Source organism: Neophocaena asiaeorientalis, unplaced genomic scaffold, assembly GCF_003031525.2.
Source record: "Neophocaena asiaeorientalis asiaeorientalis breed wild unplaced genomic scaffold, Neophocaena_asiaeorientalis_V1.1 scaffold684, whole genome shotgun sequence".
Classification (NCBI taxonomy): domain Eukaryota; kingdom Metazoa; phylum Chordata; class Mammalia; order Artiodactyla; family Phocoenidae; genus Neophocaena; species Neophocaena asiaeorientalis.
The window spans coordinates 3840049-3864984 of NW_020174048.1; the positions used below are offsets into that span (position 1 = coordinate 3840049).

At 42.7% G+C, this 24936-nt stretch overlaps 1 protein-coding gene across 1 annotated transcript in view; it reads left to right on the plus strand.

Annotated features, from left to right (window-relative positions):
- The window catches only part of NALF1 (NALCN channel auxiliary factor 1), a 569714-nt gene that overhangs the window by 518804 nt on the left and 25974 nt on the right, over positions 1-24936 (plus strand). Inside the window, exon 2 of the mRNA XM_024754030.1 lies at positions 22043-22214. Coding sequence (XP_024609798.1) covers positions 22043-22214 — 172 coding nt within the window. The remainder of the gene's footprint in view (positions 1-22042; positions 22215-24936) is intronic.

A 24936-nucleotide genomic window follows, 5' to 3' on the forward strand; every position in this document is an offset into this window, starting at 1 on the left:
ACAGATATTCTTAGTCATGGTATCTTTCTTCATTTAATTTGAGAATGAATAGCAACTTTTAAAAGTGATGTATTTTCTATGACATAAATCGTAGCAAGATCCTTTTTGACCCACACCTCCTAGAGAAATGGAAATAAAAACAAAAATAAACAAATGGGACCTAATGAAGGCCCATTATCAAAAAATGTAGAAACAATAAATGCTGGAAAGGGTGTGGTGAAAAGGGAACCCCTTGCACTGTTGGTGGGAATGTAAATTGATACAGCCACTATGGAGAACAGTATGGAGGTTCCTCAAAAAACGAAAAATAGAGCTACCATACGACCCAGCAATCCCACTACTGGGCATATACCCTGAGAAAACCATAATTCAAAAAGAGTCATGTACCAAAATGATCATTGCAGCTCTGCTTACAATAGCCAGGACATGGAAGCAACCTAAGTGTCCATCAACACATGAATGGATAAAGAAGATGTGGCACATATATACAATGGAATATTACTCAGCCATAAAAGGAAACGAAATTGAGTTATCTATAGTGAGGTGGATGGACTCTGTCATACAAAGTGAAGTCAGTCAGAAAGAGAAAAACAAACACTGTATGCTAACACATATATATGGAATCTAAAAAAATAAAATGGTCACGAAGAACCTAGGGGCAAGACAGGAATAAAGACACAGACCTACTAGAGAACGGAAATAAAATCTCTTTCAAACGTGAAAAGAATTAAAAAATAAAAAAATAAATTTACCCTTCATTGCACTGGGTTGATCTAAATGCAGACGTCTCGGTAAAATAAAGTTTAAAAATATTACTCAAAGTCGTCATATAAATATTTTAAAGAAGTACCTATTTCCATGATTCATGTTTAGTATACACGGATCAATCTATTCTATTCACATACTTAATAAAAGTAATCACAATGTAGCTTACAATGGGAATGGTATGAGACAGGTACCTGTCTAGCCTATTGTTTTCTGGTATGTTTCCACTTTTGCTTTGGATGGACTATTTGAAAGAGTTTGAACAGCAAAATTTAAAAATCTGTGTCCATATTTTTATTCAGAAATATATATTTTTAAGCTCTTAATGTGTGTCTATATGTACCTGTCTATATGTATATGATATATATCATATGTGTTACGAAGAATCTTATTACAATAAAAATACCTTACTCAAAAAAAAAAGCGATGTGTCTGTTGTCTAATGCATATTTGATGAATTATACTCTTTCCAATTATGATTTTTCGACTCCTTGTCACATTTGGAAATATCTATGCAGCCAGTCTTCCTTTGACTGTAAAAAGAGTATGCATTTTTGGATGAAAAATAATTTTTAGACAAAAAGTTTTAAGAAAGAACGATGCAGAAGAAATGATTCTTTCATTGGGTAGATGGTTGGATGCAAAAGTAGTTTCTGACGTGAAGACTATTATTCTACAATTCCATTTCCATAACAAAATGTTGTTTAAATATAAGAAGATAAGATTACTGTTTGACCATTTGTATTGGGAGTAAAGCATCACTTTGTATGTGTGTTATTGGAGGCCTTCCCTCTCTCTCCCTCAGTCCGTCTCTGCCACTGTGTGGTAGATGCAGTTGTGTAGGCGCCGAATTCAGTTTAGCTCGTCTCGGTTGTTGTTCTCTTCGTGCGTAAGATCTGCTTATGTAACATGTAGCGGAGCCAGACAGAAATACGCCTTCAGAACTCCAAGCAAACCACTTCTGGGTATTTTTGTCCTTTTTTCCTGCCCCCAAATTTTGGCTGCCATTGTCTGTCGGGGATGTCTTTCACTCAGTTATCTCTTTGAATATCCAGAAAGGTCCTTTAACTCAAGATTTAATGAAGATTGAATTGGATTGAGAATTCGTGGGCCCGCACTATGGAATGTGGGTGCTGTAACCTTTCTACCTTCTCCTAAATGGTTTGTTGTTTTTAGATATAGCAAAAATACTTCTTGTTTTAACTTGTCCTCTTTTCTCACTAGAAAAAGACAATAACACTAGCTATAGATGACTGTGAAACCCTCTTGCCTTGGTTTCTCAGCTGTGTCTTGCCTTTGTCACTGTGTCTCACCTTCCCCTGTGCCTATATTTCCATGTTTCTTCCTTGTCAGCACAAGATCATCCTGATATGAGATTTCGAAATATGACCTGGAGATGAATCCCACTCTTTCTGTTTATACTTGTTCAAAATTCAGAATCAAAGCAGATCTTTTCTCAACTTAACTATTTTAGTTGTTGTGTGTTTGTTCTTAATGGCATAGAACTGAAAGGCTTCCCTTTGAACTCACCACGCTCTCTGAAAGAGAAGCAGCTTATCAGGGCAGAGAAGAACATGGGTTCTGAAACTGGTCTGTTTGGGTTCAAAGTCTTGAACCAACACCAACTACCTGTGTGATCTCAGGCAAGTTACTTAACTTCTCTGAGTCTCAGTGCCTTCGTCTCTGAAGATGGGGTTACGGGGTACCTACTAAACGCAATTGTATCAAGGATGCTCTCACTCACGGTGTGTAAAGTGTCTAGAACAATAACTGAAAAAAATAGTAAGTATACAGGTCCTTTCTATCATCTGTTTCACTAGTTTTCCAGGAACTACGCACTAAGTCTTCTGGCCTGGGGCTTTAGCTCTCTGAGTACTCTGCATCCAGCCCAAGCAAGTGCTTCCAGCCTTTCAGCCTAGATCACTGATGAGTGAGAAACATTACTAAGATAATGAAATTTCCTAAATTTTAAGTCCACATCTAGCAATCTGAGCTTATCAAATCAGTAGGTATTCTGAAGAAGAGCCCCTTTTGTAGCCATTTTTGAAAGATTGGGTGAGACCATTTGCAATTGAGATGATGCATTCAGTTGACTTTTGGGTCTGTGGGCTGTGCTAGGTGAAATAGTGTAGAATCTTAGAGGCAGAAGGAACCTGGAAGACTGCATCACTGTTTCCCTGCTCTCCCGGGTCTGTGATCTCTAGGACTCCCTGTAACATGGAAGAGCTGTCTGGACGTGGAGAGGACCACACTCAGAGCAGCCGTCCCATTATCAGCTAGCCTTCCTGATGAGCTCCATGGTCCCCCTTCTTTTGAATTCCCCATCTGCCCACCTTCTAATGTCAACTCCAGACTCCACGGTAGGGACGACAGGGCCTGCCCTCAGCCATCCAATTACCTTGGCTTTATTTCCAAGTGCTTATGTGAACAGTGACTGCAAAGGAAGAAACGGCCATGATCTGCAGGACTGACATTCGGACCTCTCCATTCTTCCCACACCTTATTTGCAGATGCTTAAATTTCGATCAAATTTGCTTCATCAAACTTGCTTATGGTAAGTGCCCTAACTTTCATAGTTGTCCCGACACACTATGAACACCCATCCATTTTGAACTCTATTATTAGAAAATATAAATAAATTGGGCTTCCCTGGTGGGGCAGTGGTTGAGAGTCCACCTGCCGATGCAGGGGACGCGGGTTCGTGCCCCGGTCCGGGAAGATCCCACGTGCCGCGGAGCTGCTGGGCCCGTGAGCCATGGCCGCTGAGCCTGCGCGACCGGAGCCTGTGCTCCGCAACGGGAGAGGCCACAACAGTGAGAGGCCCGCGTACCGCAAATTAATTAATTAATTAAAATTGTTTTAAAATGTTAGACTACTTGCACATGTGATGAAACACTGAAACTCCTCTGCTGCTAGAGAGGCTGTCTACAGTCATCAGTTAAGCAGAACATGTAAAAGACTTTTGAAGAGCACCTAGTATTTTCCATTCTCCTTCCCCTTTACCTTGATGCCATAGCATATGGTTCTGGGTTGCTCTTTGAAATGCACAGATCAGTTTTGGTACTCAAAATCACAGAAAAAATTAATAACTCTCTCTTGAGGGAAACATTTTGGCACAGATCAAAAACTGCTTTTTTGTATATTATACTCAGAAGCCCTCAAGGAGCTACCGGTGAGACCAAAATGTAGTCGGTTGTAGCAATGCTGAGAAGAAGGAAGTGAAAAACGTAAGTCGTAGATTTTTTCTGTGGAACTCTCCCATGTAAAGGCAATTTTGTCTAGTCTAAAATTAATGCATCTTCCAATATGCACAATTATTCAAGCACGGCGGGGCAAAAACACTGATTGTATGAACCATTAAGAGAGCTGCAATCTGGACGACTACTTTCCGACAAATTATACCTATGGAATGTTTAAAATCATTCACGTGGTAGAAGACAGTTGAGCTAACACAGCCAAAATACGCAAATAACTGAGGGACTGTGGGATTTTTTTTATTTAAAGATTTTTGTGTCAGATGGACGGTCTTAGACCACAAATTCATTCTTCTAATCCCCTCTTTACCCTGCCCTGGGCAAATATTTTTTAAAAAACTATATTTGCCAATATTCCATTTCAAAATACACACTACTTAGCTTTCACTTGGTAAATTGCAAACCCTTGAATCTAGAACCACCCACAGCTGTCATGGGGTTTCAGCGTCTAAGGCGCCCTCAGTGGTTCTTTTTCTCAACTCCCTAGCTTGGCCAGGGCATCTTTCTCTTTTATCCCTTCTTATCTCTTTCTCTGGTTCCCTTTCATTTTTCTTCCTCATGTCTTCTTTGTATTCTTCACAATACCTACTAGACAAGCAATAAATACTTATTATCTTGAAGTTTGTAATTTTCCTACTGTTCCTTCCACATTGAAGGGCAAAAACAGTAAATAACACCCAAAAGAGAAGACACACGGACATACGGAAGTCAATACAATAATGTCAATATAGTCACACAAAAAAGACTGAAAGGCTTTTTCATCCCAACAGGCAAAACCAAAGATAAAATTGCTGACATTCCGTGCTTTAGTGCACATGCAAAGATACAGAAATGCTTTTGAAATTCAATGGCATATAGAGATGAAGGAGGGAAAAAAGAAAGATTTGGTGGTAGAGTGTAGTTTTTCTTCTTGTATAAAATCTAGACTTTCTAGTTTATTAGATTGAGCCGTATGAAATTGCTGTTTTTAGAGATCAGAATAGTTGAATATCAGGAATTATTTATGGATCAACCTAATAAAGTTAACATACTCATGAAAAACTGTTTCTATCCACAAAGATGGAAGGCTGCATCTCCAGAACAAGTTAACCACGGGCAGTTAGCAGCAACTAGCACATTATTTCAGGGTAACCATCATCGTCTTCCCTGTCAAGGGTAAAATCATATGAGGAAGGACTTCTCTATAACACGCCAAATCGTCCATCACGGAATGGAACGGTGCTCCTTTGCTTTTCGGTTTTTCTTGCACATACTTGAAGCTTGGTTTGGAATCCAAGGCAAGAAAGATAGTTTTGCAGAGGCAGCAACGAGAAGATGAGTGAACCTGGGAAACCCCTAGCTGGCAAATGAGCTTTCTGGAGCCCAGGGAGACTTTAATTAATGTTAATGGAGAAACCTCCTTCAAAACCTAATTAAGCACTTAAATGTGTTCTTAATGATCTCTGCTCCCTGAGTCCGGGTGCAGAGAGGGGAATTGATTTAACACCAGGAATAAAAATATAGATGTTCATGGGTTCAGTCTGCTGCTTTTTCTGTGGAAGCTTTGCTTTCTCTTGGTAAACAAGCTTTCCTCCGGATTTCTCACGCACTGTGAAGCGCCCGTGGGCTCGTTGCCCCGCTCTCCTGAACTGTGCAGAAAGGTTAGCAGCTGATCTAAAGGCATCCCTGGGTGCATAATAACAGTTATGTAAAGCACTTTTAAAATACAAACAGATTTTGAGTGCCTAATTATGCTACAGGTGTTGTGCGTCCCCCAGCATGAGAAATGATCTGACACTCTCTTTATCACAGGGCCAATGTGATGAAAACTCCCTTTCCCTGGGGAGAGAAGGGCTTCTCCAGCAGCACGTGGTCCCATCATCATGATTCGTATTGGTTTTAGATGAGCATGTATTTCCATGATATAGTTCCTCGTTGCAAATTTTTAAATGAAATCCAAAATGAATATGCTCACCTAGGTTTACTACTACTTCTCAGTATTTGAGTATATGTGTCTAAAGTATGGTTTCTGTTTTATCTGTGGTATCTCTGGTTCAAATAGTATTACGCTGGGAGCTAAAGGCAAAACAATATTAGAAAATACTATAAAACAGTCACATGACAGAGCTTCTGTGAAGCTGGTAGGCTTGAACCATGCAAGATAACCAAATGGCAGAAGAGAGCCTTTACTAATTGAAATGGAGGATTTTCAGGCAGACAAACAGAAGCATCGTCTACCGAGCCTCCAGAACCCTTCCACTTGTATCTTACCTTCTGTGTTTGATGTCGTTTCAAAGAACAAAGTAAACAACTCAAAAGGACTGAGTTCTTTCTGGTGTATGTTTGAGCTAAACATGGCAATAGAGCACCATGAAAGGTTTATGTCATAGCTTCGCCCCCCAGCCAGAGGTATACATTTACCTTCCAGGTCTTTTTCTCCCTGTGATGATGGGGTTGCCTTTCCTTGTCTGCTTTCCCTCACTTGCCCCCCCCTCCTCACACCGAGTTCTCCTCACTGTTCTACCTCTAGGAGATGCGGGGTCTTCTGAGATCATAAGAGAGGTGTTGGATGGGCTGATTTCACTGACACCTTGGCAATAAGGAGACTATTTCAGTAGAAGGATGGGAGCTATGTTCATAATCCCATGCTGCCTCCTTACCTCGTGTTATATATTTTCCAAACGGTCTATAATAGATTGTAGCTGCCATTAACCTTCTTTGAGATTAACCTTCATTGATATCACTGTTTAGCTAAATTAACCAAAAAATACAGGTTAATCAATAACGGTACCACTCCTTTTACCAGCGTATCTGGCCTAGGCCCTTCACATAATACTCAGTAGATGTTGGTGGAATGATCAAGTTAATAAAAAAGGCAAAATTCAGTATTTCTACCAGTGTGTTATACATAAAGAGCTGGCCTTGTGAGACAGGGGCTTTGCCAACACATACCATCGGCAAAGTCTTATTAGATTTGATTAGATTTGATTAGATTTGATTGTATTTTATTAGATTATTAGATTTGATTGTTATTAGATTTGATTGTATTTTATTTTCCCCTACATATATTTGGTTATTTTGTCCTTCCTAAAACCTTAGGAGGTTGGTATTACTAACTGGAGCTCAAATAAATAACCTAAGCGCAAATAAATGCGCGTCTCCAACCCACCACAAGTAATAAAGTGACATTGCTCATGGCTTCCTTTGGATCCTTGTCGCCTGAAGGGCTCTTATCTCTCCATTATATATTCTTTTCCATTTCATTGTCAATCTCGTCATGTAAAACTTGCATGTATTGGCAGTGGGGAGGGGGATGTTGACAGTTTCAGCCATTCCTATGTTTTTGTCTATAGAGACGTGAAAATTACCAGTACTATGCAAACTTGAATGATGTAATGGAGAAGATGTTTCAGAAAAGCAGTGTGTTCGAATTTTAACTTAAAGTGATCGTCAAGAATATTTGATCAGAAGGTCCAAGTTCATTCATAATGATGTTTAAAATCTTCTGGCAGGCATGGTATTTACCAAACACCTTTCTTGGAAGGGGTTTTACACACCTGTGTCTTGAACATCTTTAGCTTGCAATAATCTAACCCATTCAATAACTCTGCATAGATCAAGGCACAGTGCTAGACACAGAGGACTCTCTACAAGTTTCAAATAAAGCACAGTCCTAACGAAGAGTCTCGTCTGTGACACACTGCCTCAACACTACCAATTTCAAAGGAGACACTGAGGCAACCAAAAAGCAGGTGTGGCCTGATTCACAGCCAATCAGAACTGCAGGATTTGGAGGCAACGGCATTGCCTGCTGGAGGCTGAGATGGTCATACTTTTTCTACAAAAAATATTGGAGAAAAGTTTATACACAAGTACAAGTCCATATAGAAGGACGCAACATCTGTGTTTTGTGAAATGGAAGATATAGAGAGAGGGATTGGAGCTTTGACTCAAACAGGAAGAGAATTGTTGGCAATGAATGATACACGACCTCAGAGAATTTTCTGTGCTGCTCCGATGGTATGTCGAGTTGCTCAGTCTATACTTTTATTTTGCCAAAAAGAAATCTCCTGAAATGATGTAATACAAGAATGTCTACACACAACACGTACAGTGACACGTGAACCATGTGCTTTGGTGAATGTAAAATACCTAGCAGTCATCATGCCGGTCCCATAGCTGAATGGCTGGGTGCGTGGGATCTGAAACTAGTCAGAAAATAGCCAGCCTGCGTTTAAACGCTGCCCCCTTGGCATAGCTCGCTCACGTTAGTCAAGGATTTAAAGTTTCTGGGCTTCATTTTTTTCACATCTGTAAAAAAAGAGGAGAAATATTACTATTTACTTCAGAGGTTTCTTGCGAAAATGAAAGGAGCTGCTACGTGTTATACTTTTATCAACAGTTTCTGGCACGTAGTAAGTGCTGTGTAAGTGTCAGTCATGATCATCTTTGCTTTTCTTAAGATGTCGCATTTGTAAGATCTGAAATCACCTATTTGTTATAATCATCATTCTGTTCCTGCGGATCCATAGCAATGATGAGAAGTCGGGAAACTGACGTTAACAGTTTTCAGACTGTAGGTGTTTGAAATTCAAGTGTCAGGCTCTTATGTGTTGTTACCTACTCACTTTGTTCCACAGTGAATGAATGACCTCTCACATGTGTACTAGGTGAAAAGAAACAGGTTATTGGCGAATTTTCACTGGAAGGAAGCAATTTCCATCTAAATGTTTACAAATTCCAGTAAATACGCAATTAACCTTGTTTTGCTCTTGTAACAGAAGACAGACATTTTCTGGCTGAAACTGATTTTAAACAATGGAAAAGCATCTTAAATTCTAAGGAATAAAATCACACTCTAATTTTGCTAGCATTTTCTGATTTCTTGACTTAATGTCATACAAATAGCACTGCTTTCTGATCTCTCTTACCCAGTGTGTCCCCTCCAGTCTGTTATTCTAGCCTCGGTTTGTGTTTAAGCTTGGACTCTCCCTGTGATAAATCCTCCCCGCTCACTGACCCTCAAGAAAACAACTTTTATGAAGGGAACTGAATGCTCTAAAGGCCCTTGGAGTCGTAATTCTACACAGAGAGAAACGTAAGGAGTGTTCATGGCTGTGGGAAGTAGTCAGGTGTTTTTATTTTGAACTTAAAAGAAATAGCTCTGTTCCAAGTCCACTGTAAGAGGAAAGGCAGAAGGCAATTTTTCCTTGATATGATAATGGGATCTGGCCAACTGTAGAGAAAATGTGTGTGTGTCTGTGTATGTCTCAGTATGTCTGTGTGTGTGTGTCTGTGTGTCCCTGTATGTATGTGTGTGTCTTTGCGTATGTCTGTGTGTGTGTGTTTGTGTGTATGTCTGTGTATGTGTGTGTCTCTGTATGTATGTCTCTGTGTGTGTCTGTGTGTATGTCTGTGTCTCTGTATATATGTCTGTGTGTGTCTCCGTGTGTATGTCTGTGTGTCTGTGTTTGAATGTGTGTGTCTATGTATGTCTGTGTGTGTCTGTATGTCTGCGTCTCTGTATGTATGTCTCTGTGTGTGTCTCTATATGTATGTCTGTCTCTGTATGTATGTCTGTGTGTGTCTATGTGTGTGTGTGAATGTGTGTATGTGCGTGTGTGAATGTGTGTGTCTATGTGCGTGTGTATGTCCATGTCAGAACACTTTATAAATAAATATTTATGGAAGGGAAATATGCTAAAATTGTAAAAGGACAGAGTGAAAAATGTATAGCAAGTACAGTTTCAAAGATAAACAGTTTGGTATCAGTTCTGTATAATTTAATAGTTGAATAAATGTTCACATGATAAAGAGAAAGAGAGAGCAGCAAGGATTTAGGACCAGGGCTAGCAAAAGTAGCTTTCTGATTGGTGGTAGCTGTTAGTTCAAACGACAGGCAATTGTTTTCAGACATAATTCTGGCCCTTCTCTCATTAACGGTAGTGTTACTCATGTCACCAGTGCTTGGAGTTTTGAGCATGTGTTAATATCACAAACACTGTGATCCTTTGCTGTATTTTAAATCTTTCACTATAGACTAAAACAGCAGTTGCTGAAGTATTTTCTTGAGATGAAGCGAAGTACACAGTGTTGAAAATGTTCGGATCTCCAGAGCTTATCCCCAGAAGACCCAGGAACAATCTACATAAACTATCAGAAGTTAGTATTTGTTTACACCTGAAGTCTGTGGGGTACAATGAAACACATTTTGCTCGGGGTAGAAGTGCTGGGTAAAATGACCTGAAATCTCAGCCTGGCTTTGCTGTATTCTGCTATGGGACTTCGGCCAAATTGCCGGAATTCTCTGAATCTTAATTTTCACCTTAGTAAAACTGGAATACTCACACTCACCTCACGTAGACAGTGCACTGAAACCTAGGTGAAGAGCTGAGTACAGGCATACCTCAGTTTTACCGCACTTCATTTTAATGTGGTTTTTACAAATTGAACCTTTGTGGCAGCCCTGCGTCCATCAAGGCTATCGGCATCACTTTTCCAAAAGCATTTGCTCACTTCCTGTCTCTGTGTCACATTTTGGTAATTCTAATAATTTGTCATTTTTATTATATTTGTTATGGTGATCTGGGATCAGTGATCTTTGCTGTTATTGTCATAATTGTTTCGGAGACCCACAAACTGTGTCCATATAAGATGGCCAAATTAACTGATAAATGTGTGTGTGTTCCGACTTCTCCAGCGGCCATTCCCCGTCTCTCTCCCTCTCCTCAGGCCTCCCTATTCCCCGAGACACAGCACTATGGAAATTAAGCTAATTAATAACCCTAGAATGGCCTCTAAGCGTTCAAGTGAAAGGAAGAGTCACGCGTCTTTCACTTTAAATCAAAACCCGGAAATGATGAAGCTTAGTGAGGAGCGCATGTTGAAAGCTGAGATGGGCTGAAACCTAGTCCTTTTGTGCAAAACAGCCAACTGGTGAATGTAAAGGAGAAGTTCTTGTAGGAAATTAACAGTCTACTCCAGCAAACACACAAATGATAAGAATGTGAAACAGCCTTAGTGCTGATATAGAGAAAGTCTGAGTGGTCTGGATAGAAGATCAAACCAGCCACAACATTCCCTCAAGCCAAAGCCTGATCCAGAGCAAGGCCTCATCTCTCTTCAGTTCTGTGAAGGCTGAGAGAGGGGAGGAAGCTGTGGAAGAAAACTTGGAAGCCAGCAGAGGGTGTTGGTTCATGATGTTTAAGGAAAGAAGCCATCACCATAACATAAAAGTTCAAGGTGAAGCAGAAAATGCTGATGTAGAAGCTGCAGTAAGTATTTGCAGAAGATCTTGCTAAGAGAATTAATAAAGGTGGTTACACTAAACGACAGATTTTCAGTGTAAACAAAACAGCCTTATATTGGAAGAAGATGTGACCAAGACTTTCATAGCTAGAGAGGAGAAGTCAATGCCTGGCTTCAAAGGTTCAAAGGACAGGCTGACTCTCTTGTTGGGGGTTTATGCAGCTGATGACTTTGAACTGAAGCCAATGCTCATTTATCATTTCAAAAATCCCAGGGTCCTGAAGAATTATGCTAAACTACTCTGCCTGTGCTCTACTAATGTAACAAAAAGCCTAGATGACAGTGCATCTGTTGACAACACGGTTTACTGACTGTTTTAAACCCACTCTTTTTTTTTTTTTTTTTGCGGTACGTGGGCCTCTCACTGTTGTGGCCTCTCCCGTTGCGGAGCACAAGCTCCGGACGCGCAGGCTCAGCAGCCATGGCTCACGGGCCTAGTCGCTCCGCAGCATGTGGGATCCTCCCGGACCGGGGCACGAACCCGTGTCCCCTGCATCGGCAGGCGGACTCTCAACCACTGCGCCACCAGGGAAGCCCTAAACCCACTCTTGAGACCTAATGCTCAGAAAATAAATATTCCTTTCAAAATAGTACTACTCATTTATAATGCACCTGGTCACCCAAGAGCTCTGATGGAGATGTACAATGGGATTCATGTTGCTTTCACGCCTGCTAACACAACATCCGTTCTGCTGCCCATGGATCAAGGAGAAACTTCAACCTTCAAGTCTTATTATTTAAGAAATTCATTTTGTAAGGCTGTAGCTTCCATAGATAGTGGTTCCTCTGATGGATCTGGGCAAAGTCAATTGAAAACCTTCTGGAAAATATTCACCACTAGAGATGCCATTAAGAACATGTCGCGATTCACAGGAAGAGGTCAAAATATCAACATCGATAGGAATTTGGAAGAAGTTGATTCCAACCATCATGGATGACTTTGAGGGGCTCAAGACTTCCGTGGAGGAAGTAAGTGCACATGTGGTGGAGATAGCAGGAGAACTTGTATTAGAAGTGGAGCCTGAAGATGGGACTGCACTGCAGCCATCTCATGATCAAACTTGAGAGAACGAGGAGTTGCTTCCTATGGATGTGCAAAGAAAGTAGTTCCATGATCTAGAAACAACTCCTGGTAAAGACGCTCTGAAGACTGTTGAAATGGCAACGGAAGATTTAAAATAGTGCATCAACTTAGTTGAGAGTGGTGGCAGGGTTTGAGAGGATTGACTCCGGTTTTTAAAGCAATTCTACTGTGGGTGAAAGGCTATCAAACGGCATTGCATCCTACAGAGAAATCGCTCGTGAAAGGAAGAATCAAAGGATGGGCAGACCTCAACGTTGTCCTCTTTTAAGAAACGACCACAGCCATCCCAGCCTTCAGCAACGCTGCCCTAAGCAGTCAGCAGCCACCAGCTTGGAGGCCAGACCCTGCAGCAGAAGAGGCTGAAGGATCAGATAAGGGTTAATACTGTTTAATAATAAAATATTTTTTAATTAAGGTATGTACATTATTTTTTTAGACATAATGGTACTGCACACTTAGTAGACTACAGTATAATATAAACATAACTTCCTATGCACTGGGAAACCAAACATTTCACGTGGCTCATTTTATTACAATACTGGTATATTGGGGTGGTCTGGAACCAAACCCACAATATCTCCTAGGTCTGCCTATGTAGTAAATAGTTATTATCTGTCCCCCCTCCTTGCTGTCTTCCTGCTGTCCTTTTCCCTTCCTTCTTCCCTGTCCTGTATCACAGGCACACTGACCCCCACTCCAGTCCCCTCTCTGACATGCCACGCCACTCCCCGTCTTGACTGTCCCCTTCTCTTCTCCAGAACCGCCGGCCACCCTCAGTCATCACTGACCTCTGCTTTCTTCAAACCAAAGCACCCTGATGGTAACACACTGCCTACCACGTCTGGCCTTGTCTCCTTTAATTTGACAGGACTATTTTGGGGGCCAGGGAAAATGTCTTATAATGACATTTTTAACCTGCTCCCCAGGGTATGTACCTACAGCCAGGCCAATAGTCGGCTCTCAGTAAATAGCTTTGGATGGATTGAATGATACCTTTGAAGCCAAGGTTGGTAGAAATCAGTTAGCTCTTCCTGCATCATGACAACCGGCTACAGCTCTACTCTAATGAGAATTTTGAAGTGTTCACTCTGTCATATTTTAAAGCTATGAACTCTAAGAGGCTCACTGGCACTTTTCTGGCTGTGATCCTGTTTATCTAAGGACCAGGTGTAAATAAATAGCATGTTTCAATGGCCACATGACACACAGCACTGCTGCATCCCCAAGGCGCTGGTTTGCACATAGTTTCCATAAGGAGCTGCCATCTCTCCTGTCCCTGGTCCTCAAGAACAGGACATGTCAGGATAAAGCAGAAACTGTAATCATAGCTGCTGAGCTTGGACTTGGTGATGACAGAATCAGAAGCGCTCCTTCGCATCTGGGAGAAAAATAACGCACAAAGAGTCCACTCAACCAGGGGACAGCAACACCTGCTTTGAGCGAAGACATTATTGTTGTTTTAACTGACAACTCTTATGACTGTGATATTGTAAAGTGGGGTGTCATCATGTATTATTCATACAGAAATGTCTTGACTGTATTGCAAAGAGGTAGAAAATTTAGATATATACCCAGAGCATTTTATACTCTAGTTCTATAAAGTGTAAGACTGTGTAAAATTATCAGATGGTTAGATAACTAATTTTGCTTTATTATTGCAAGTTTTCCATATTTTACTCTGGGTTCTATGAGAAAGTTATGCCTTAACTTTCTTTAGACCTTTACTGGATGTTTCTATTAAGTGAGAGGCAGTAATAAGCAACTCCCGTTCTATTTACCTGTATGAAAAAAGTGAATACGGCTGCATTTTTTAGTGAATGTACTGATTACATACTGCTGTTCTACTGAATACATTGGTACTTTCTAAACATCCTCTAGATTGTGGATTATAACCCTCATTCATTTATTAATCAACTGCTTCGTGAATTCCCATGTGAGTCCTCCCAAATAAGGGGATGCTACCGTATTGACTCTCCCATGTGAGTCCTCCCAAATAAGGGGACGCTACCGTATTGACTCTCCCATCTCCTTGATGAATACATGCTTAAGACTAGTCTCAGATTTATCTACAGACTCACTTCCATTTCTTCCTTCAAAAGGTTGATTTCCTACTTTTTAAACCCCTTTCAACATTCTCAACTTGCTTAAGGTATGGAGCCCCAAACTGAATTTATATCGAGGTGCTTCCTCACTGCCTTTTTAAAACTATCAATTCTAATAGGATCATGGGCACTTTGATGATAGTTAACACAGACCATGTTAGATACGTAGTGTATCTAGAGGACCCTGGGATATGTAACACTGCTGCATTTCCAACGTATTGTTTGGCTGATAGTCTACAAGGAAGCTGTCATTTATCCCTGTCTTTCCCGATTCTAGAAAAGGCTGTTGAGAAAACACCATTATGTCCACCCATGGCCGACACACAGAAGTGGTTTCCATGAAAGGACTTCCTTCCTTTCTTTTCTAATAGAATCACTTATTACCTTGGACTTACAGTGTTATTAAAATGCTGACCATATTTCCTGAGTCCTCTTGTTCGCTTGACACCTGAATTTTTCCAAAGTTATTCCATGCCCATCATCTTTAAAGCTTTATCTGCGGTGCACAGACTCAGGGTTTTGAGGGCTTCTTTGTACTGCGTAAATGATATGGTGCTTTCATTCAAGGAGTCCATCCCCTCAAACACAGCTCAATGTTAGAGTTACCCATAATGGAAGGGAAAGTCATGCCTTATTTGGCAATTCTCAGCCGTTCCAATATAGATATTAAATTCTCTCTTGGTTTTTCCAGCTGGAAAAAGAGGAGGACACTGGTGAAATATTCAGCAACTCCACGATCAGATGTTTTGCGAAATGATTCCTGGCCTCATGCGGCCTCTGCTGCTGGCCTCCATCACTCCCCATTGGGCCCTTGCTGACCCTCCTTCTTCCCCGAGGCCCACACGCACAGTTCCTGACAGCTTGGTCTCTAACATGAGCTTTTAATTCACCTGTTTCTATCACTATGAATAATTCATTTTTGGAAGTACGATAGAACTGTTTTGGAAAGGGATGAGGTGGTGTAATCTGTCCTCCAGAAACTTTTTGCCATGATCCCAGCCAAAGCAGCTTGTCCATTTCCGATGACAAGGCCAGAGCAAATTCCGCCCTTGGCAGCGCTGCGGGCCTCCCCTGAGTCCCGCCCACTGAGCCTTCTCTTTGTGTGGACATCCTTCTCTGCTTGGAACCCCAGTCCATGTTGTGTCTCAGCACCTAAACCACGGTGTCTGCTTGGAAAGAGAGGTTCAATCATGAAGTGGGCTTTTAAAAGTTTCTTTCGATAGGATTTATTTGGCCTCCGATAAGGGAGTTTGCTGATACCTCACAAGGAGTCCATAGGATTTAATGTCTTGGAAGCACGTAAGGGTTCATGGTTAGAGTCTGCTCTGTGCAGGATCTCAGAGCCAGGTGGACTTGCTCACATGAACCAAATCACCCGACAGAGCTGTGCACCTGAAGGCCATGGTGTGAACTTCCAAGGACAGTTCCATGGACAGTCAGTTTCTCCCAGGTACACCCAGAGCACCAGGAATACAGAATTGCACGAGGCCCCTTTACAGGAGCCTAGAAAGGGAAGCAGACAAGCAAAGAGTGTCGCCTTCAGTGTGAGTCCATAGGAAGAGAACATTCCAGAGGCTTTCAGGGGTGGGTTTACAGATCAGGGGCAGGAGGTTTACAGATGAGGTCACACAGGACGGGTAGGAATCCATCAGGCTGAGGGCTGTGTGAGCGAGGCGAAGGGGAAGCAGGGGTGCAGGGCTGCTGAGGACGAGGCCGTTTAGTGACGCTGCGTGTCACCTTCCACAGCCGCAGCGCACAGACTGAGCATGGGGGTGGAGGCTCAGAGGCTGGAGCGCTCAGCAGGGCGCGGTCACAAAGCTCAGTGTCCTTTAAGGAGTTTGAACTTTTCCCGGAGTGCTGCGGAGAGGCCCTGGATGATGTAAAGCGGCGTGGTGACAGAATCAAATAGTCCCACAGAGGTTACCCTAACTCCCCGGTACGGACCAGCACGGAGGGGAGGAGATCAGGACTGAAGACGCAGATGCTCATCTGTGGACGTGTCGTGTAGGTGAGCGATGGGAATGGCTGGGATAGTAGTGTCAACAGAAATCAAGACATTTGGAGCCTTGATATCTAGGACGTAGGCTCGTAGGACCTGGGGAGAAAGTGGTTGGGGAGAGTGTAGAAGGGGACATTGGGGGTAACTCCCAGATTTCTCTCATCTTGCTTCTCCCGAAGAGAAGATGCTGAATTCCACTCTGGACTTGCAGAGGCTGAGATGCTAAAGAACATGGAAACAGAAGCATGTAGGATGCAGTTTATAGACAGATCAGGTGAGAGAGAGAGAGAAAGAGGGGTGCCCTGGAAATAAGGATTTAGGCATCACTGTTTTAAAGACCAAGCTGAATCGTGAGAGTGGACGATTACCACGAAAGACTGTGCAGAAGGAAGTTTAGAACAGAAGCCTGAGTGACACCAACATTTTGGGGCGTGGCAGAGGAAACAAACAACAATTACAAAAAAAGAGCCAATGAAGTAGTAGTGGCTGGCAGAGAAGGAAGAAGCCCAGGGTAAATGGATTCTCGTAATCACGGGGGCCAGCGTTTCAAGAAAGAGTTTCAGCAGCAGCACTCATTGCTGCCAAGAAGTCAGATAAGAAAATAGCTGATTTTAGCAGCTGGGTTTATCACCACAGAGGCCAGGTTGCTTAGAAAGAACAAGTTTCTGTGCAGCAGTTCAGGCTGACACCAAACCATAGCGAGGTGAGGAGGGGAAACAAGATGCAGCAAGGACGTCATTAACTCAGATAATGCAGGAGGCGTCCAGTAAGTCCCCTACACACACGCCTTCAAGTTGCAGACTTGATGGGAACGCGTATTCTCATGTCCAGTCACATAAGTTAGTTCACGTGTCGTACGTTGTCACGTGCATGCATCCTCCACAAGTGCTGTGCTTTGTGTACTTTACTGTGCGGTACTGTGTAGAGTACAGCAGTACAGTGTCTTTATTTTAAGCCCGGGATGTCCGGAAGCAAACCTAAAAGCAGTGGTGACATAGCTGGTACTGCTGTACTTTTCGAGGTACTGTACTGTAAGATTAAAAGTGTTTTCTTTATTTTTTGTTTGTTTTTCATGTATTACTTGTGTGAAAATTATTATAAACCTATTACAGCACAGTGCTATAGGGCCGATTGTGTTAGTTGGGTACCTAGGCTAACTTCATTGGACTTACGAACAAATTGGACTTAACGAACGCACTCTCGGGATGCAACTCATTTGTACGTAGGGGACTTACTGTGTTAATGAGGAAGAAGGGAAAGAAGAAGCTGGCTTCCTGTGTGCCCCGGACTGTGCAGGAGACACACTGACCAATTCTTCCCCGGTTTCCTTCGTTTCCGAGATCATCGTTGGATGGTAGCATCCTCTATTCAGGAAAGCTTGAAGAGTTGATTTGCTTTTTGTCATCGTTGCCATCACGTCTGTGGGCCTCCAGGTATCACACCCGACTAGGAGGTGGAGCCGGGCTGGCCCTGCCTTCTTCAGACGGAGTCCCTCTCCTGAAGGGACTGAGCCTAGGGTGGTGGTGAGAATGGATTGGGTGGACTTAAAAACATAGGGCGGTGCCAGGAAGCGAGGGCCGTTCTGAAGTTCAGGGGATTAGACCGAGTGTTATCACAGGACCCACGAAGCGGGTCACCAGGAGAAAACAGGAAGGTACTTGCATTCGACGCAGGAAATGGAGCGAAGATGCAGCCCCGCGGGACAAGGCGTGCTGACATTGTAAGGCTTAGGCGGATCAAGGAGCCTGTCTCCTTACACTGTCCATCTCTGAATATTCTTCCTCAGATGACCTGGCTTATCCTCAGGCGGGGATTGTTTTCTTGCTTCCCGCTTAAAATATGTCCGTATTTCCATTTTCTGGGTGCCACGTGTGCTTTAACCAGACACTGACACAGGGCTAAGGAAAGACGCTCAGATACACGCATGCGAACATTTCTTTCGACCTCCTGCCCCACTCACAACTGTAACCACATGCCTTGTGCATCAAAGCGCCTCAGCCCGAGGCGGTCGCCACCGCAGACTACGGCTTATGGAACCAGCGATTTCAGCCCCGCGTGCTCCAGACACACGCCACTCGCGCGTTAGAGCTGCCAGGGAAGGGCCTCAGAAAACGCATCAACGCGTGGTATACGTGTAAGAAGAGTTAGCCCTTAGTAATTCTTGGGGGAAAAGGGAAAACAGCCTTCTGATTTGAAGGTGACAACCATGTTCAATACCTGACATTTTTCTTAATAATAAAAAATAATAATAATAAATTGTAACCGACATATTTTTTCAGCCGGCTAACATATATTTGCAATATAAATTGGTTCCCTTGCTCTAAAACGTGAATATAAATTTGGGGGGAGGGAGGCAAGTATACTTAAAAGAAATGAGAATCCAAGTCCCTATGGGAAAAATACGAATCTGGGGCATTTTGTGAAAGGCTCTACGGGAGGTGAGCCGTGGTCGTGTGGAACGCCCAGAGCCAAGAGAGGTCGTGAGACCCGGTGCGTGCTGACGTCACACTGGTGCATGCTGACGTCACGCTGGTGCATGATGACGTCACTTGTAAAGAGGAGCCTGAAAGCCATGATTATTCAGGGCACTGGGTATAACCCGTAATGAACAATATTTCTAGCCCCATAAAGCATCCCCCTCCTAGAGTCCCGTAGCTTAACATCACTTCCCGTAATCAGGGAACAGGGACCCCTCGCTCAGTCTGTCTCCTGGGATTTTCCTCTCAACCATGCTTGTACCATTACAACCAGAACTTTCCTGAAAACTGAGAATTATCTTAAAAAATAAAAATACTAGTCTTCATCGGGAATCTGGAAATGAGTTCAATAGACCACAGCTCCCTGGGATCTCCCCTCCTCTCCTCACACCTTCAATTAGGCCCGCGAAACCAAGGGGATTTGGAAAGTGATGTTGGTGCAGAGAAGACCCAGAAATCAGCCCAGGGGTGGGGTGTGATTATTACAGCCACTGCACAGAATTTCAAGGGAAGGTTTGGAAAGTGCAGACCTGGGGTGAAGTGACTTGACTTGAAAAAAAAAAAGAAAGGCTCCCGTGGTGGTACAGTGGTTGGGAGTCCGCCTGCCGATGCAGGGGACACGGGTTCGTGCCCCGGTCCGGGAAGATCCCACATGCCGCGGAGCAGCTGGGCCCGTGAGCCATGGCTGCTGAGCCTGCGCGTCCGGAGCCTGTGCTCCACAATGGGAGAGGCCACAACGGTGAGAGGCCCGCGTACCAAAAAAAAAAAAAAGGTACATTAAGAATGATTCAGTTGATGCCTTCCCAGTAATGTGCTGTGTTATTAAAACAACATCCAAGAAGGCAGGGATTTGAGGTTGCCATCAACTGTGATCTTCCTAGGCCCCAGTTCTCACTTTAAAATGAGAGGCTTAGCTAGATGACCTCTAGGACCTTTCCCCTCTGAACTGCCACCCTCCCCTCGAGGACTCCAGAGACCCACCTTTTGTCATGTTGTCATCACTTTCCACTTCCTCTCAGAAGAGGTCCAGCTACCCCAGGGCCCAGTGAAGGAAGTGCTGGCCTGAATTTTGTCCATTTGCTACTATAATCTCTCTCTAACTCAGGTTCTTTATTTGTAAAATATTTCCCAAACCCATCTCAAGGGTTTCAGGGGGAAAAATAAGAAATGAGAAAACGCTCTGGGAGAAAGAGAAAATTGTTATCCAGCTATTAAGTAAAAATGTCATTCTTTTTTAGGCCGTTTTAATAGTCTAGTCAGTTCCTTTTCTAGACTGTAGCTTGAGAGTATTTTCTATTGACCGTAGGATGGGCAGCTGTCAAACAGTTTGTTGTACTGTCAGCAGTGATTTCCAGAGGCAGCAGCAGAGCGGGGGTGGGGTGAGACGTCCTTCACGAGCATAGTTACCTGGCAAACGTAACTTCCACAGAGAGAGGAAAGTACAAGCCCTCCAGGAAAGATGGGGGTAAACGTAGTTGAACCAGTCATTTATCATCAGAGACCTTAAACCTGTTTTTGTTCCTTCCCTAAATTATTGTTTAGCATCAGATAATCATTTATACTATTCAGTGACACCTAGAAAAGCGATGACTTAGTATGTCTCTCCATAGGAGAAGGCTAAGCCATTATAAAAAAGATTTCTGGTCTTCCTTATACTACGGAGTTCTTATGAAAGAAGACAAGTGTATTCATTTGTCATCGTGTGCTTTTCCCTGAAAATCCTTGAGGGCTTTTAAAAGTTAATCATCTTGTTTCTTTGGTTTTGTGCCACCACTAAACATCTAACTTTCTCAACCCCCCTCCCTCAAAAATAAAAGGGAGGCATTGGAACGTATCTCAGAGATGTTTATTTCTCTCCCTTTCCTGACACAAGAATTCTCCTCACAGTATACTGGCAGGAGTTATCTAGATTCTGCTTGAATTCTAGGCTGTCCACTTACTTCCGTTGCTAATTATTATCTGTGTGCAAAGTGTGACCAATAGTTACCTTCTATGTGTGTGCTAAGAATTACATGGGGAAAAAATGTATGTACCTTGCTTAGAACAGAGTGTGAAATTGATAAATACTCGCTATTACTATTGTCAGGTATTTACGATCTCTTAGTGTACATTTAACGGTACACCATCCACTTTTCCGGGCAGAACATAGGCGACAGAATCTTACCAGGCTAGTATTAGCCTTAGAAACAGGTAAACAGAAGACATGAGCGCCCAGGGTCTGGGAAATACCTGAGTCACAGCCATCTGTATGGTGATACTTTGCCATGGTTTTATTTGGGCCTAGTTTCACCTTGTTCCCTTATATTAGAATAAGGCATTTTTTCAATATCTACTTTCCTAAATACCTATCAAAAACAAAGAGCTAGGTGAATTCATAGTCCTTTCACATTTTATTAAATTAAGCAAATACTTATCGAATATCGATGTGGATCACAGTATCTAAAGGTCCAAGTTGCGGCTCTGAGGAGGTTTCCCTCTTCGTTCTCCTCACCACACCACGACATAAAGTGTCTGATTTAGGTTGGGTGTTTCCCGGCTTTCGGACGATGAGATATTTAATGCATTTGATGTGAGTCATCAATTTAAATGCCCGCCGCTGCTTGTTCTGTGCCCTGGAGTTCAAGCTCTAACCAGCCGCCTCTGCACAGCCCGCGGGGGCATCTTTGTAGGGGAATCAGCGCCATCTAGTGCCCTTGGGGGGAATAGCCGGTGTCTGCAGGGCTCTCGCACCCTACAGTAAATAACCACGGCGGATCCACAGTTATTTCCTTTCTTGTATATCACTGGATTTTAAAAACTCCAGGCCCTGCTTAACTCCACTGTTTTTCACATGAGTTACATCCCCTCAAACGGCACATTACCTTTTGCATTCTCTTAAGGGCTCAATCAAAAAATGTTTTGCTCTGTTGCCAAGACATCGCTTGCAGCTGGCCTTGTGTGAATACGCTGTCTCCAAGTGTGAGTTTTCTTATGATCCGCTTGAAGCCCTAGCATGTGTCTCACAGTACAGCATGTCCTTTATCAGTCAGAACTGTTGTCATTCCGCCCTATTTTTGATTCTTCTCTTTTTTCAGATTGTCTACAAAGCCTGGCTGTGTTCCCAGTATTTTGAAGTCGCACAGCTGAACTGCAGAAAGACAATTCCTTGCAAGCAATACTGTTTGGAGGTTCAGACGAGGTGTCCGTTCATATTGCCCGACAATGATGAAGTTATCTACGGGGGACTCTCCAGTTTCATCTGTACAGGTACAGTGCAGGGCAGGTGTTGGCACCCAGCCTCTCGCAGTGGATCTGCTTCTTGTGTGGTGTTTGTTTGGTTGGGGGTTTCCTTCCACCTATGTAACCCTGAAGATTCGGCTGGGACTATTCCATGCTTTCCTTCACAGAAGCCCTGAAAGGACCCCGAAACTGATTTGGAGATGCCAGGTGATGTGTCGTCTACCTATGACCACCATCATTAAGTTTGTAAAAGGATAAAATGGAAAAACGTCAGCAATCTTTGGATTTGCTTAAATTTGACTTAGAGTCGGTTGGGTTCTACCTGCCTTATCTTTGTATTAACCTAAGAACAGATGACGTGATAAGGCGGTAATATTATGTTTCTTCTTCAAATTGGTAACAAGTTTAGGTCCCAAATCTATTTTCTGAGAAGTGTTATGTTACTTTATCTTAAATAAGTATCGAGAGTATGAAGAAATGCCCATTTAAGTTACTCGTGTGTGTCTATGTGTATTAGAGTCCGGTTAAATTGTTTACCTCTTTCACCAAATGACTCAGACTGGGCAAAACACCAGTAGCAGCATGCAATTTCTGGGTATTTATAAGTGTTATACAATTTAGACGTAGAATAAGACGCAAAGGATAAGAGTAGTTTGCTTTTTAAAAATAAATGCTGAGTAGACAAGTGAGAACAATCCCCTTTGCTGCAGAAATGTGATAATCAGAGTTGTTGCTTCACGCTGTCTCAGTAAAAATGTGCTGCGGGTCCTTGTAACTGGATGGCTTGAGTTGTAGCATGTTTAGTTTTCAAGTTTTAAGGATAAGACACCATCATATGTACGAAGAAACATGAAAACCCCTCTTCTTATAATAAACTTTAGACCCTTCTAAGCAGAGTGACATATTGAGATGTTCAACATGAGAATTTATCAGATTCTTTCTAGAGCACTTATTTCCATGCCTATCCATAACCCATCCTGTTCTAAGTGATGTGCTATCAAGAGACTGTCCAGCAAAGCTCTCCCCTAAACGCCTGCCTGCACACTGGATGACTTTTTTGCTGCCCAAACTTATGGGAAGGATATCTGGATGAAGGTTAAGAGACATGGGCTTTCCTCCTGTTTCTATTCATGCATTCTCTCCGAGCCACCGTCTCCTCGTTAGTACATTAGTGATAGCGATACCCCTCAGGCATGTCTGCAGTGAGGAATACAGATAGAGAAGCTGCACGAGATACGTCATCCATAGGCAATAGCCATTGTACATAAGGAAGCGATTTGTGGAATGTAAAGTGATTTACCAATTATTTTTGTTATTCCACTGATTTGATGCTGACATCATTTTTCATATGGTTCCTCTCTACTGGGAAGACAGAGAAAGAGAGAGAAGAGAGAGATAAAAGGAAGGAAGAGGGAAGGAAGGAAGGAAGGAAGATATTAACATCTTCTTCCTTTGAATCTGAGCCAGAATTCACCAGTCACGGGCTATTCATTTATTTGTCTTCCACACAAAACTTCAATAAATGGTCATCAAGATAAGGTCTTCATCTCTTGACTTAAGGACCAATGAGGTGTCTGTGATTTTAGGACTTCTGAGAAACTTCTGGAATTTTATGTAAAGGTTGTATTCTTGTTCATTCTCATGCATGTAGCTTTTTTCCTAGAGAAGGTCAACAGCTTCGCTAGATTCTCAGAGCAGAAAAGAACCTCAGATGAAGGGAGAGGCGTCTGTCTATCTCCTCCTGCTTCCTGGTCTCTTCTCTGTATGTTTGAATCTGAAATACAGGTTTGAACGTTCATCGGCTTCCCTATACACTTTCAAGGCCGTCAGAAAGCTAAACATGGAAATTAATCTCTTTTCGCACATGTGCAGAAAGTCTATCTTATATTTTTAATTGTCTTTGAGTCTTTCAAAGTCAGATTTTTTCATCTACATCATTAAGGAAAACAAATAGGAAAGGAGGAGAGATTTGTCATTTGTCGGATCCAGGGGAAAATGCCACCAAAATTAGAAGCTTTCTGGGAGAATCTCGTCACTGAATATTTGGGAATCTGACTCTTCTTTCCCCACTGTCAGCTGGGCCTATGTTCTTTTTCTTACTTCTCAAAAACGTGCAGAATAAATTATGAAGGCATTTGGTCCCTGAGCGCTGTGAAAAATTTTAACCAAAACAATGGTACTGATTTTCAGATTGATCCTCTTTTCTAAGCTGTGACCCAGGCTTCCTGGAAGAATTCTTCTGTGTCTTATCACTAGCAGCCATCCTTTATCCACCTTGGGTCACAGAGGTCCCTTGAGTTTTGCTGCTGGACTTGAACAGGAGAGATTTCTGCAGGTGGGAACTGCTTGCTGCCATGTCACTACCGATGAGGGTCCCAGACACCAGGGTCCCCAGAACATCTCCTTCTGGGAAGAAGTGAGCTCCCGGGGCCACTGGTGAAACCCTGCCCAGGAGCCCAGTGGCCTCACATTTGTAGGGAAACTAGTAAGACTTTTACATATAAAACATTTGTTTCCAAACATTGTCACACGATCTTTGAAGGTTCACCTCTTACAGATAGACGTGAAGATCCAAAGAACTCGCCCTTCAGGTATACTTGGAGTAAGTATTGAGTCATCTCACACACCTTTTATGCATTGTGAATGGAGCGTCTTCTGGACTCAGAATGAGACTAAGTCTAGTCGAGAAATGGGAGTATTTTTCCTAGTTCCCCAGTGGGCTGCACAGGACCTGAGGCCCACTGGGAAG